The sequence below is a fragment of the Leuciscus leuciscus genome (assembly GCF_965113295.1).
Source record: "Leuciscus leuciscus genome assembly, chromosome: 7".
Lineage (NCBI taxonomy): Eukaryota > Metazoa > Chordata > Actinopteri > Cypriniformes > Leuciscidae > Leuciscus > Leuciscus leuciscus.
Genome location: NC_138731.1, coordinates 2,980,021 through 2,994,101, shown reverse-complemented (window position 1 = coordinate 2,994,101; position 14,081 = coordinate 2,980,021). Strand labels below are relative to the sequence as shown.

The window sequence follows — 14,081 nt, the reverse complement described above, 5'->3', positions numbered from 1 at the left end:
CAACATGAGGTCCCATGTAGCAGAAGAGACACATTTGATGTTCAGCAACACATCTGAGAAAACCTAAGTCCACAATGAAGCTACCAAATCCCGTGAAAAGAGAGACAACAGAGACGAAATGGCATTGGTTTTAGTCTTCAAAGGATTCAAAGTGTTTGGTTCAGTCTCACCAGGCCCATTGCAAAATCTCGCCACGAAAGACGTTGCCACAGAGGCTATCCAAAGCTCATTACTTTCTGCCAAAGACCTAGGACAAGAAAAAGTGAATTCATTCATTGAGAAAAGGATGATTGTTCCTGAGGACAAAGATAAACCAGAGGTCCCAATCCATGCAACCCTACATAAGAGCAAAGCTAAAACATTTGCATCTCTGTATGAAGTGGCCAAAAATCCTAAAATCAAAGACAACAGAACCGTCGTAAAGGCTGACCGAAACGTCCTCAAACGCCTTGTTACGGCCTATGAGGCAGGTCGTCCATTTGACTTACCAGCTGTCCTAAAATACGAGCTTCTGCCAGTTCCCATATCCCTTGCTGAAATGAATGGGACCCTTCACACTGGAAACAAGTCTGTATTGGTAAATAAGTTAACAGAAGACATAGTCTGTCCTGAGGCTATTGAACTTCCCGACATGTCATCTTGCCTCATCATAGATGGACAGGCACTGGTGGTTGCCCTAGGAAAGCCAGACAAAGCAGTAACATTTGGAGATTTGGCTGACACATTTGTCAGAGCAGTATTGAAAGCAGGATGTTCCTATAAACGGATAGTCGTTGTGTTTGACAGATACAGAGAAGAGACCATCAAGGGTGCTACCAGGACACGACGCACAAAAGCAGCTCAACCAATCAAACGACTTGTTGAGGGTCGTGATGTGCATCTTCCGAAAAACTGGACCAACTTCCTGTCCCTCCCTGACAACAAAGCTGATCTTGCCAATCTACTCCCTGAAGAACTATGTGCTCAGGCACCAGATGATAAAGAGATAGTTGTTGCTGGTGGGTTCAGAGACAAAGAAACGGAGGTTAGGTCATCGAAAGCAACAACCAACCTGACTCATCTGAGAGCCACACACGAAGAGGCAGATACCCGATTGGTATTACATGCAGTGCACTGCCAGTCAGACAGACACAGTAGTCGTGTCATCTAGAGACACTGATGTGCTTGTGATTCTGGTTTCCTATTTCCCGCACGTAGCATGTAAAAAACTCTGGCTCTTGTCTGGTACCACAAGGAAGCCACAATATAAACCCATTGATGCTGTTTTTAACAAACTACCAAAGGATTCAGCACCAAGCCTTGTAGCATTTCATGCACTAACTGGTTGTGATACCACATCATACATTGCAAGTCACACCAAAAGTACATCGTGGAAAGTCTGGAAAATGCACCATCAATTGCTCAGCAACCTCGGAATTGGTGATCTCACGGAGGAGACTCATAGATCTTCAGAGGCTTTTGTCTGCAGAATATATGATGTGCATAAAACAGACTCTGTTGATGCAGCAAGGCATATACTTTTCTCCAGGACAGGTAAACCAGAAGCAATGCCGGTGACAAGCGATGCGCTCCACTTCCATCTGCTGAGAGTACACTACCAGGCAATGGTTTGGAGAAATGCTCACTATGCCACACCTGAGCTTCCTTCACCCTTGGACATGGGATGGAAACATGGCGGTTCAGGACTACAGCCCATTCTTATGTCACAGAATCCAATACCTGAAAGTTGCCTGGAAATTATCCTGTGTACCTGTAAAAAACAATGCACAACACGCCAGTGCAAATGCCGAAAATCAGGGCTGTTATGCACTGCAATGTGTGCATGTCAGAGTGATGACCAATGTCCTTGTTTAAATGTGGAGTTGTAGTCCTCAAGTATACCAAGGCAAGGGGTACCCAAAGAACTTGGAAAAGGACTGCAGAAAGAAATACTAATCAAAATGAAATTCCAAAGACAAATGGCACACAAGCAAACTAGAAAGGTATAAAAACAATTTACCCAAAACTATTTACAGAGGGAGTGAACTACAGAACTAAAAATCTAACAGAAAAAAGCAAAGCAATTAAGCTACAAACATGAAAGAAAATATACAGAAACAAGATGTGATCTGTAGATCTGTTCAAGGGAAGTTTCATGGTGTTTTTTTTCCCTATTCACCTGGGTTTTTCCCGTCTTAGAATTTAGAGAACAAATGCTTAATTTGCATAAAAAAAATGAAATCTCAGACAACTTGCAATGGTGTTTTTCTTAGTTATTATGTAATACGGAATACATCACATATCATATATACACTGGGAACATTTAAGAGTGATATTGATTGAATATGTATGTCGGCCTTAAAAAATGACACAAATAATGCTTAATTTCACCTTAAAAGTTGGTATTTTGCATATATATATATACATAAAAAAGGCAGTGACCCTCCATTATATCTTTGCTCTGACCCTTGACTATCGATCTAGAAACTTAATTTCCTCATCTTGATTGCCTACTTACAAAAAAAGAAACAGTAACAGTTTTTTTCTGTTAGATTTTTAGTTCTGTAGTTCACTCCCTCTGTAAATTGTTTTTGGTAATTTGTTTTTATACCTTTCTAGTTTGCTTGTGTGCCATTTGTCTTTGGAATTTCATTTTGATTTAGTATTTCTTTCTGCAGTCCTTTTCCAAGTTCTTTGGTTACCCCTTGCCTTGGTATACTTGAGGACTACAACTCCACATTTAAACAAGGACATTGGTCATCACTCTGACATGCACACATTGCAGTGCATAACAGCCCTGATTTTCGGCATTTGCACTGGCGTGTTGTGCATTGTTTTTTACAGGTACACAGGATCATTTCCAGGCAACTTTCAGGTATTGGATTCTGTGACATAAGAATGGGCTGTAGTCCTGAACCGCCATGTTTCCATCCCATGTCCAAGGGTGAAGGAAGCTCAGGTGTGGCATAGTGAGCATTTCTCCAAACCATTGCCTGGTAGTGTACTCTCAGCAGATGGAAGTGGAGCGCATCGCTTGTCACCGGCATTGCTTCTGGTTTACCTGTCCTGGAGAAAAGTATATGCCTTGCTGCATCAACAGAGTCTGTTTTATGCACATCATATATTCTGCAGACAAAAGCCTCTGAAGATCTTTGAGTCTCCTCCGTGAGATCACCAATTCCGAGGTTGCTGAGCAATTGATGGTGCATTTTCCAGACTTTCCACGATGTACTTTTGGTGTGACTTGCAATGTATGATGTGGTATCACAACCAGTTAGTGCATGAAATGCTACAAGGCTTGGTGCTGAATCCTTTGGTAGTTTGTTAAAAACAGCATCAATGGGTATATATTGTGGCTTCCTTGTGGTACCAGACAACAGCCAGAGTTTTTTACATGCTACGTGCGGGAAATGGGAAACCTGAATCACAAGCACATCAGTGTCTCTAGATGACACGACTACTGTGTCTGACTGGCAGTGCACTGCATGTAATACCAATCGGGTATCTGCCTCTTTGTGTGTGGCTCTCAGATGAGTCAGGTTGGTTGTTGCTTTCGATGACCTAACCTCCGTTTCTTTGTCTCTGAACCCACCAGCAACAACTATCTCTTTATCATCTGGTGCCTGAGCACATAGTTCTTCAGAGAGTAGATTGGCAAGATCAGCTTTGTTGTCAGGGAGGGACAGGAAGTTGGTCCAGTTATTCGGAAGATGCAAATCACGACCCTCAACAAGTCGTTTGATTGGTTGAGCTGCTTTTGTGCGTCGTGTCCTGGTAGCACCCTTGATCGTCTCTTCTCTGTATCTGTCAAACACAACGTCTATCCGTTTATAGGAACATCCTGCTTTCAATACTGCTCTGACAAATGTGTCAGCCAAATCTCCAAATGTTACTGCTTTGTCTGGCTTTCCTAGGGCAACCACCAGTGCCTGTCCATCTATGATGAGGCAAGATGACATGTCGGGAAGTTCAATAGCCTCAGGACAGACTATGTCTTCTGTTAACTTATTTACCAATACAGACTTGTTTCCAGTGCGAAGGGTCCCATTCATTTCAGCAAGGGATATGGGAACTGGCAGAAGCTCGTATTTTAGGACAGCTGGTAAGTCAAATGGACGACCTGCCTCATAGGCCGTAACAAGGCGTTTGAGGACGTTTCGGTCAGCCTTTACGACGGTTCTGTTGTCTTTGATTTTAGGATTTTTGGCCACTTCATACAGAGATGCAAATGTTTTAGCTTTGCTCTTATGTAGGGTTGCATGGATTGGGACCTCTGGTTTATCTTTGTCCTCAGGAACAATCATCCTTTTCTCAATGAATGAATTCACTTTTTCTTGTCCTAGGTCTTTGGCAGAAAGTAATGAGCTTTGGATAGCCTCTGTGGCAACGTCTTTCATGGCGAGATTTTGCAATGGGCCTGGTGAGACTGAATCAAACACTTTGAATCCTTTGAAGACTAAAACCAATGCCATTTTGTCTCTGTTGTCTCTCTTTTCACGGGATTTGGTAGCTTCATTGTGGACTTAGGTTTTCTCAGATGTGTTGCTGAACATCAAATGTGTCTCTTCTGCTACATGGGACCTCATGTTGTAGGAGAGTGTCCATCTGGAAAGGGCTGAAAGTGTCTTAGTAATGCCAATGATCCCCCCTCCTTTTTTCCCTGTTCCATTGATCCACTCCATTGCTTGGTCTGGATCGACCTGGTTGAATCGTTGATCGGACCGCTTCACAACAAAGTTGCCCCTTTGGAACTCCGATAGTACAGGTTCTGGGAGTTGGTGCATCTCAGCAATATACACTGGCCCCCATCTTGCGTAGTTCAGGTGGTCATATCGCATGAAGTACGGCAACATCCAGCTGAAGGAGTGAAGATGAAGCTCCCAGAGTCCATCAGGCTGAGCTCGTGTAAACTGCAAAAGTGTTGAGACCATATCCATGTAGTTCCACCAGAAAACAAAGTTGACATCTTCAGATTTACTTGCAATGAAATCTTTGAGGAGACTGTCAAACTGTTCCTGCTTCAGATATGTTATCAACTGAGGAAAAGTTTCAGGATTGTCATCAGCAGCCATAGCAGAGATCTCATCATGGCATTCCTTGTTTGATTCTGCAGCAAACGCGAGGAATGTTGGCTGCTGATGACAATCCTGAAACTATTCCTCAGTTGATAACATATCTGAAGTAGGAACAGTTTGACAGTCTCCTCAAAGATTTCATCGCAAGTAAATCTGAAGATGTCAACTTTGTTTTCTGGTGGAACTACATGGATATGGTCTCAAGTTCAACACTGTTGCAGTTTACACAAGCTCAGCCTGATGGACTCTGGGAGCTTCATCTTCACTCCTTCAGCTGGATGTTGCCGTACTTCATGCGATAAGATCACCTGAACTACGCAAGATGGGGGCCAGTGTATATTGCTGAGATGCACCAACTCCCAGAACCTGTACTATCGGAGTTCCAAAGGGGCAACTTTGTTGTGAAGCGGTCCGATCAACGATTCAACCAGGTCGATCCAGACCAAGCAATGGAGTGGATCAATGGAACAGGGAAAAAAGGAGGGGGGATCATTGGCATTACTAAGACACTTTCAGCCCTTTCCAGATGGACACTCTCCTACAACATGAGGTCCCATGTAGCAGAAGAGACACATTTGATGTTCAGCAACACATCTGAGAAAACCTAAGTCCACAATGAAGCTACCAAATCCCGTGAAAAGAGAGACAACAGAGACAAAATGGCATTGGTTTTAGTCTTCAAAGGATTCAAAGTGTTTGATTCAGTCTCACCAGGCCCATTGCAAAATCTCGCCATGAAAGACGTTGCCACAGAGGCTATCCAAAGCTCATTACTTTCTGCCAAAGACCTAGGACAAGAAAAAGTGAATTCATTCATTGAGAAAAGGATGATTGTTCCTGAGGACAAAGATAAACCAGAGGTCCCAATCCATGCAACCCTACATAAGAGCAAAGCTAAAACATTTGCATCTCTGTATGAAGTGGCCAAAAATCCTAAAATCAAAGACAACAGAACCGTCGTAAAGGCTGACCGAAACGTCCTCAAATGCCTTGTTACGGCCTATGAGGCAGGTCGTCCATTTGACTTACCAGCTGTCCTAAAATACGAGCTTCTGCCAGTTCCCATATCCCTTGCTGAAATGAATGGGACCCTTCGCACTGGAAACAAGTCTGTATTGGTAAATAAGTTAACAGAAGACATAGTCTGTCCTGAGGCTATTGAACTTCCCGACATGTCATCTTGCCTCATCATAGATGGACAGGTACTGGTGGTTGCCCTAGGAAAGCCAGACAAAGCAGTAACATTTGGAGATTTGGCTGACACATTTGTCAGAGCAGTATTGAAAGCAGGATGTTCCTATAAACGGATAGACGTTGTGTTTGACAGATACAGAGAAGAGACGATCAAGGGTGCTACCAGGACACGACGCACAAAAGCAGCTCAACCAATCAAACGACTTGTTGAGGGTCGTGATTTGCATCTTCCGAATAACTGGACCAACTTCCTGTCCCTCCCTGACAACAAAGCTGATCTTGCCAATCTACTCTCTGAAGAACTATGTGCTCAGGCACCAGATGATAAAGAGATAGTTGTTGCTGGTGGGTTCAGAGACAAAGAAACGGAGGTTAGGTCATCGAAAGCAACAACCAACCTGACTCATCTGAGAGCCACACACAAAGAGGCAGATACCCGATTGGTATTACATGCAGTGCACTGCCAGTCAGACACAGTAGTCGTGTCATCTAGAGACACTGATGTGCTTGTGATTCTGGTTTCCCATTTCCCGCACGTAGCATGTAAAAAACTCTGGCTGTTGTCTGGTACCACAAGGAAGCCACAATATATACCCATTGATGCTGTTTTTAACAAACTACCAAAGGATTCAGCACCAAGCCTTGTAGCATTTCATGCACTAACTGGTTGTGATACCACATCATACATTGCAAGTCACACCAAAAGTACATCGTGGAAAGTCTGGAAAATGCACCATCAATTGCTCAGCAACCTCGGAATTGGTGATCTCACGGAGGAGACTCAAAGATCTTCAGAGGCTTTTGTCTGCAGAATATATGATGTGCATAAAACAGACTCTGTTGATGCAGCAAGGCATATACTTTTCTCCAGGACAGGTAAACCAGAAGCAATGCCGGTGACAAGCGATGCGCTCCACTTCCATCTGCTGAGAGTACACTACCAGGCAATGGTTTGGAGAAATGCTCACTATGCCACACCTGAGCTTCCTTCACCCTTGGACATGGGATGGAAACATGGCGGTTCAGGACTACAGCCCATTCTTATGTCACAGAATCCAATACCTGAAAGTTGCCTGGAAATGATCCTGTGTACCTGTAAAAAACAATGCACAACACGCCAGTGCAAATGCCGAAAATCAGGGCTGTTATGCACTGCAATGTGTGCATGTCAGAGTGATGACCAATGTCCTTGTTTAAATGTGGAGTTGTAGTCCTCAAGTATACCAAGGCAAGGGGTAACCAAAGAACTTGGAAAAGGACTGCAGAAAGAAATACTAAATCAAAATGAAATTCCAAAGACAAATGGCACACAAGCAAACTAGAAAGGTATAAAAACAAATTACCAAAAACAATTTACAGAGGGAGTGAACTACAGAACTAAAAATCTAACAGAAAAAAGCAAAGCAATTAAGCTACAAACATGAAAGAAAATATACAGAAACAAGATGTGGTCTGTAGATCTGTTCAAGGGAAGTTTCATGGTGTTTTTTTTCCCTATTCACCTGGGTTTTTCCCGTCTTAGAATTTAGAGAACAAATGCTTAATTTGTATAAAAAAAATGAAATCTCAGACAACTTGCAATGGTGTTTTTCTTAGTTATTATGTAATATGGAATACATCACATATCATATATACACTGGGAACATTTAAGAATGATATTGATTGAATATGTATGTCGGCCTTAAAAAATGACACAAATAATGCTTAATTTCACCTTAAAAGTTGGTATTTTGCATATATATATATACATAAAAAAGGCAGTGACCCTCCATTTGCTTTGCTCTGACCCTTGACTCGATCTAGAAACTTAATTTCCTCATCTTGATTGCCTACTTACAAAAAAACTAGGGGAAAATGGTCCAACGACTGAGCAAGATAGGCATTTTGATATGCAAATTAGAAGGTCAAAAACTCACAATTTCGCTTGGGTACCAGTTTTTTGGGATTCAGCACCCTTGAAATATGTAAAGTAGGCCGGTTCCCGACTTGTACCCATAAATGCTCCTCACTTTCACTTTTTGGGTACATCCCATCTAGACTATATCTGTAAAACCGCATTTTTCCATATTAAAAATATATCTAAATTACACCATATGCTCTCATTGACAAATGCGGAACAATTAGTTCATGCGTTCATGACATCAATGCTAGATTATTGTAATGCTCTACTGGGTGGTTGCCCTGCACGCTTAATAAACAAACTACAGCTGGTCCAAAACGCAGCAGCTCGAGTTCTTACCAGAACCAGGAAGTATGACCATATTAGCCCGGTTCTGTCAACACTGCATTGGCTCCCTATTAAACATTGTATACATTTTTAAATATTGCTGATTACTTACTAAGCACTAAATGGTTTAGCTCCGCAGTACTTGAGCGAGCTCTTAACGCATTATAGTCCTTCACGTCTATTGCGATCTCAAAATTCCGGCCAGTTAATAATACCTAGATTATCAAAATCGACTGCTGGCGGTAGATCCTTCTCCTATTTAGCACCAAAACTTTGGAACAGTCTTCCTAACATTGTCCGGGAAGCAGACACACTCTGTCAGTTCAAAGCTAGACTAAAAACACATCTCTTTGACCTAGCATACACATAACACATTATAGACTTCTATAATCCAATGTTAGGCTGCATAGATTAGGCCAGCCGGAACCGGGAACACTTCCCATAAATCTTGATGTACTCGTTACATCATAAGAAGAATGGCATCTACGCTAATTTTAGTGTCTTTGATTATCCCAAGGTTTTCCCGCAGCCTGCCGGATCCAGGCCGTATCCAGATCTGATGAAGGACCTGCGCCTGGACCCGATGTCATAGAGGGGTGCTAAAGTGTCAACTAGTCTCTCCCTATGGAGGATCCCTTTACCACTCTACGGGATAATTTCGGTTTCGCGTATCTACCCCGAAGTGCTAAAATTCTGTATCAAAATGTTAAGGCCAGACAAGTAGTTTAAGGCTTGGTTTGTAGGGAATTACAAACCTGCACATATATATGTGGCAGGATGGGTTATTATCCCTCCTAATTTTGTAATTTGAGGTTTGGCCAATGGGCTGGGACCATGGGTGTATTAGAGCACGGGCTGCCAGTCACAGGTGTGCGTCACTTTCCGGGGCCGTGACGTCACCTACGCGCCCTGCTGCTTGTGCTGACATGTGCTGTTTACTGGTGTGTTGCCTGCTGGTGGATTAAATGTGGACATTTGATACGGTAAGGAAAGCATGTACGACGACGTTTGTGTAATGAGATTCCTATGGGTTGCTTCAATCGAGCGGGTACTAATCTGTATGCTTTACATAGTCTAAAGTTCATCCGCGCTCTCTGCCGATGAGTTTTATCAGGGATATCTGGCTCCATGCATCGCTAGGAATTTGGGATATTAATCCCGGTGCAGCATCTGCTAGCGAACAGCAACTCTATGATGAGGCACGGAGCATTGGAGCGAACAGCAACTCTATGATGAGGCACTGAGCATATAACAATTGGTCAGAACGCCACCATTGCCCTCATCACGCGCCTAAAAATAAAACAGAAAGTGTTACACTGCCCTTCATTCTCCCCTTGGCTTCAGGCTCAAACAAACATACTCACAATAGCAGATGCTGCACCGGGATTAATATCCCAAATTCCTAGCGATGCATGGAGCCAGATATCCCTGATAAAACTCATCGGCAGAGAGCGCGGATGAACTTTAGACTATGTAAAGCATACAGATTAGTACCCGCTCGATTGAAGCAACCCATAGGAATCTCATTACACAAACGTCGTCGTACATGCTTTCCTTACCGTATCAAATGTCCACATTTAATCCACCAGCAGGCAACACACCAGTAAACAGCACATTGGTCAGCACAAGCAGCAGGGGCAGATTGGAGTTTTACTTACTCAAACATGTTCTGAGGGCAGAAAGGAAAATGATGAAATGGAAGCAAGGGCGGGGTCAAGACGTTTGAACTTGAGGTGCGGCGGGATTGAGGAATAATCGGAAATCAAGACAGATGTTCGTGGGAGAACGCATTTATTGCAAGGTAAGTGAATTTACTATTATATTTTGTTAAAATTCAACATCCTCTAACGTTTACTGAGATGAGAAGCGAACATTAAAATGCACAGAACTAAAAATCATCGTCTAAATATCGTATTATATGCATTTTGATTCGACTGTTTCATCAGTCGGCCACAACAAATCTGATTATGGGGTACCTATGGGGTAACTGGTGTAAAACGTACTTTTCCAATGCTACCTCGCTGTCTGTTAAATTGATATGCGTGAAAAGAACTTGTTCAAATCTCCGCAATATTTCAACGGTCAAAATGATACATCTCGCGCCTTAGCGCTGCTCTCAGGGCAGGACTACTCAATCGATTATTTTTATTTTTATTTTATTTTTTTTATTTTTTTTTTATTCAGTATTAACAATACAATACAACAACATCTGTTTATGCCAGGGTTGATACACAAAATACACTACTTAAACAGGCATACAAGACAAACAATAACCACAAAATAAAATAAAAATAAAACGAGACCAAATTACATAAAAGGATGCAAATTAAACATATTTAGAGAGTACAAGATCGGTCTTAATAGCCTTTCTATTTTTAAGACCTCTTACAGTGGTGTGATATTGTTTTAGCTCTGCTAAAAGGTGTTCAAAATTTGGTTTGGACTCTGCCCATTTCTTCTTATGAATATGGAATTTTCCTAAGACTGAAACCAATTGGACAAAAAAAGAAAAATCCTTATCTATTCCACCATCTTCAAAGTAAATAAACACATCTTTTCCCCTCAATGTTAAAGTTTGTCCAGTTTTACGTCTTATATAGTTTTCAACATCTCTCCAAAATATCTTACTGTATGTACAATCATTGAACAGATGACAAATTGTTTCATCATAATTACCACAAAAGGTACAGGAATATTCAATGTCAATTTTAAATCTCTCTAAAGTTTTCTTTGCTGGGTATATTCTATGTAGAATTTTATAAGACACCTCCTTTATTTTATTATTTAAAGTGTAAGTTGCAGGTAAAATTTTTCACGAAGATAATGCAATGTGTTTATTAAACATAAAGATAAGAACCGCCCACCATTGTTTTTTATACCAAAATGCTGATATAATATGAAAAGTTGGCACTTTTAACAGTGGTTTTAACCGCTCCCGCTCCCTTCCACCTGATGGGGCGTGACGTCATAAGAGGAACTCACTAGTAGAGTTACCGTAAGCTAGCAGCTATATTCGCCTTACATAACTTCAGAAAAGTTGGTTGTATGTTTTATTTGATAAAAAAAATTATGGATAAAATAACTCCATTGTAAACATACTCGTGTGTGCTGACTTCAAGGGGACCGTGATCCAGTGCCTGATATGAGAATAAGCTATTCGCAAAACAAACGGGTTCAGGCCGCACGTCAGATCAGCCGGTCGCAGGTCGAGCTGTTGCACTAAACTCCAAAACGTGTTCACCTCACGGCAGCACATAGCCTACTCTCCACTGCTGATAGCCCACACAAACACAGTGATGGGGACATCGATCTCTCTTTTTCTTTTCTGACAGTAATAATCTCCGTTAATAATCTGCGTTAATAATCTGTTACAAAGAACTTTATTATATTAAATATTAATCAAATTATTCACACCTTCACAAAATCCAAATATTCAGTGTAAGAGTAAAAATGACATAACATTATTTATAGTAAGTTTATTTGTTTCACAGCTTATTTACAGTTTTGACCTCGACAACCCAACTGCATTTACCGCAAACAGTAAACTAAAAGATTGTTTTGGTTGAATCGGTTTAAAGGAGTCATTAGTTCGCGAATCGGACGTGTCATTAGCGGACTTGTACACGTTGAGTGATTATCCCGGCAGTTAGGACATCGCACAAGATTTGTCAACACAGAAAACATTTCATCATAGTTTTGTTTTGTTTACTGAAAGTGTTTCTCATGTCAGCTGAATGGGCGGAACGCTTTTCAGAGAAGATAAGGCAACGTATTTTTTTTTTTTTTTTAGCACAACACCCAGCAGTAATTCAGGAAAAAAAATACCTGAATGCTCCACATGAAACTTCGGTCTTCCGATCTTTTACCATCGTGTCAATTCTCAATTGATTTTGATTAATATGCGCGAGGGAGCGAGAGAGAGCAAGATAGTTTGAAGACGGTGAGGGTGCGTGCGCGCGACCGGTCACTTGTGTGAGAGACACGTGAGTGACAGGAGGGAGAGCAGGGAAAGGAAATGCAGCTGAATGAACACGCTGCGTGTTTTAAATAGCATAAAAAAAAATTGTTATAACGAAACGCAATTTGTGGCGGCCGGTGTTGATTCTGTGGCGCACCGCCACGAATTAGTCTATGTGTGGGAAACACTGACGTTTGAGGTGTCGATGAGACTAGCGATTGGTGCCTGTGCAGTGTGTGCATCTCTACAGCTCTGATTTGGACTGACTTACTGTAAGTAAATAATGTCTTCAGTCGTCGTCCCTCCTTGCTATTCTACATGACGGAAATATTTTGAAAAGACTTGCTTGTTCCGTTATATTATCCGGGTTAAGTTTGCACCAGGCTAGACTAGCTCTAACGTAGCTAACGTTACTCACCGGGACACCTGGCTAACCCTCCACTAATTCTTCTCACACCAAGCATTAATAACTCTTTGAGTGCCATGGCTCCCCTCTCTCATGCCTGACCAGTTAAAAATTGTAGGGCTGTGGTCCATAAAGAATTTGATGGTTTCCCACATCCTCAGTCGTTCTCCAAATAGCCATAATACAGTAGGAATCTAGCAGAGTATGGGTTGCGAGTTCCTCTTATGACGTCATCACCAGTAACTGAAAAAACACGCTACCTTTGAAGAAACCCCAATAAATGTTATTTTAACGCATTTTAAGACAGAAATAATTAAATATATACATATAGAGCACTTTAATTTACACATTAATTGGCTGTGGTGGTTAACCTGCAACTTACACTTTAAGAGGAATACTCAATAGATTAAAATGGCTTTTATTTTTAGTGTATTACACGCTGCTCTCAGGGCAGGAGTACTCAATAGATTCAAATCGCTGTTATGTTTAGTGTATTACGCGCTGTTCTCAGGGCAGGAGTACTCCATAGATTCAAATCACTGTTATGTTTAGTGTATTATGCGCTGCTCTCAGGGCAGGAGTACTCAATAGATTCAAATCACTGTTATGTTTAGTGTATTACGCGCTGCTCTTAGGGCAGGAGCACTCAATAGATTCAAATCGGTGTTATGTTTAGTGTATTACGCGCTGCTTTCAGGGCAGGAGTACTCCATAGATTCAAATCACTGTTATGTTTAGTGTATTACGCGCTGCTCTCAGGGCAGGAGTACTCAATAGATTCAAATCACTGTTATGTTTAGTGTATTACGCGCTGCTCTCAGGGCAGGAGTACTCAATAGATTCAAATCACTGTTATTTTTAGTGTATTATGCGCTGCTCTCAGGGCAGGAGTACTCAATAGATTCAAATCGCTGTTATGTTTAGTGTATTACGCGCTGCTTTCAGGGCAGGAGTACTCCATAGATTCAAATCACTGTTATGTTTAGTGTATTACGCGCTGCTCTCAGGGCAGGAGTACTCAATAGATTCAAATCACTGTTATGTTTAGTGTATTACGCGCTGCTCTCAGGGCAGGAGTACTCCATAGATTCAAATCACTGTTATGTTTAGTGTATTACGCGCTGCTTTCAGGGCAGGAGTACTCAATAGATTCAAATCACTGTTATGTTTAGTGTATTATGCGCTGCTCTCAGGGCAGGAGTACTCAATAGATTCAAATCACTGTTATGTTTAGTGTATTAC

At 41.6% G+C, this 14,081-nt stretch overlaps 1 protein-coding gene across 3 annotated transcripts in view; it reads left to right on the top strand.

Moving 5' to 3' along the window:
* Positions 1-14,081, top strand: part of LOC309503336 (radial spoke head 10 homolog B-like) — a 51,232-nt gene that overhangs the window by 13,144 nt on the left and 24,007 nt on the right. For 2 of the 3 annotated variants that reach the window (XM_082176131.1, XM_082176132.1), the window contains exon 18: positions 8,993-9,180. In XM_082176131.1, the coding sequence (XP_082032257.1) occupies positions 8,993-9,035 (43 nt within the window). In that variant the 3' untranslated portion in view covers positions 9,036-9,180. Of the gene's footprint in view, positions 1-8,992; positions 10,277-14,081 lie in introns of all 3 variants that reach the window. The other variant, XM_082176130.1, reaches the window with a different exon arrangement.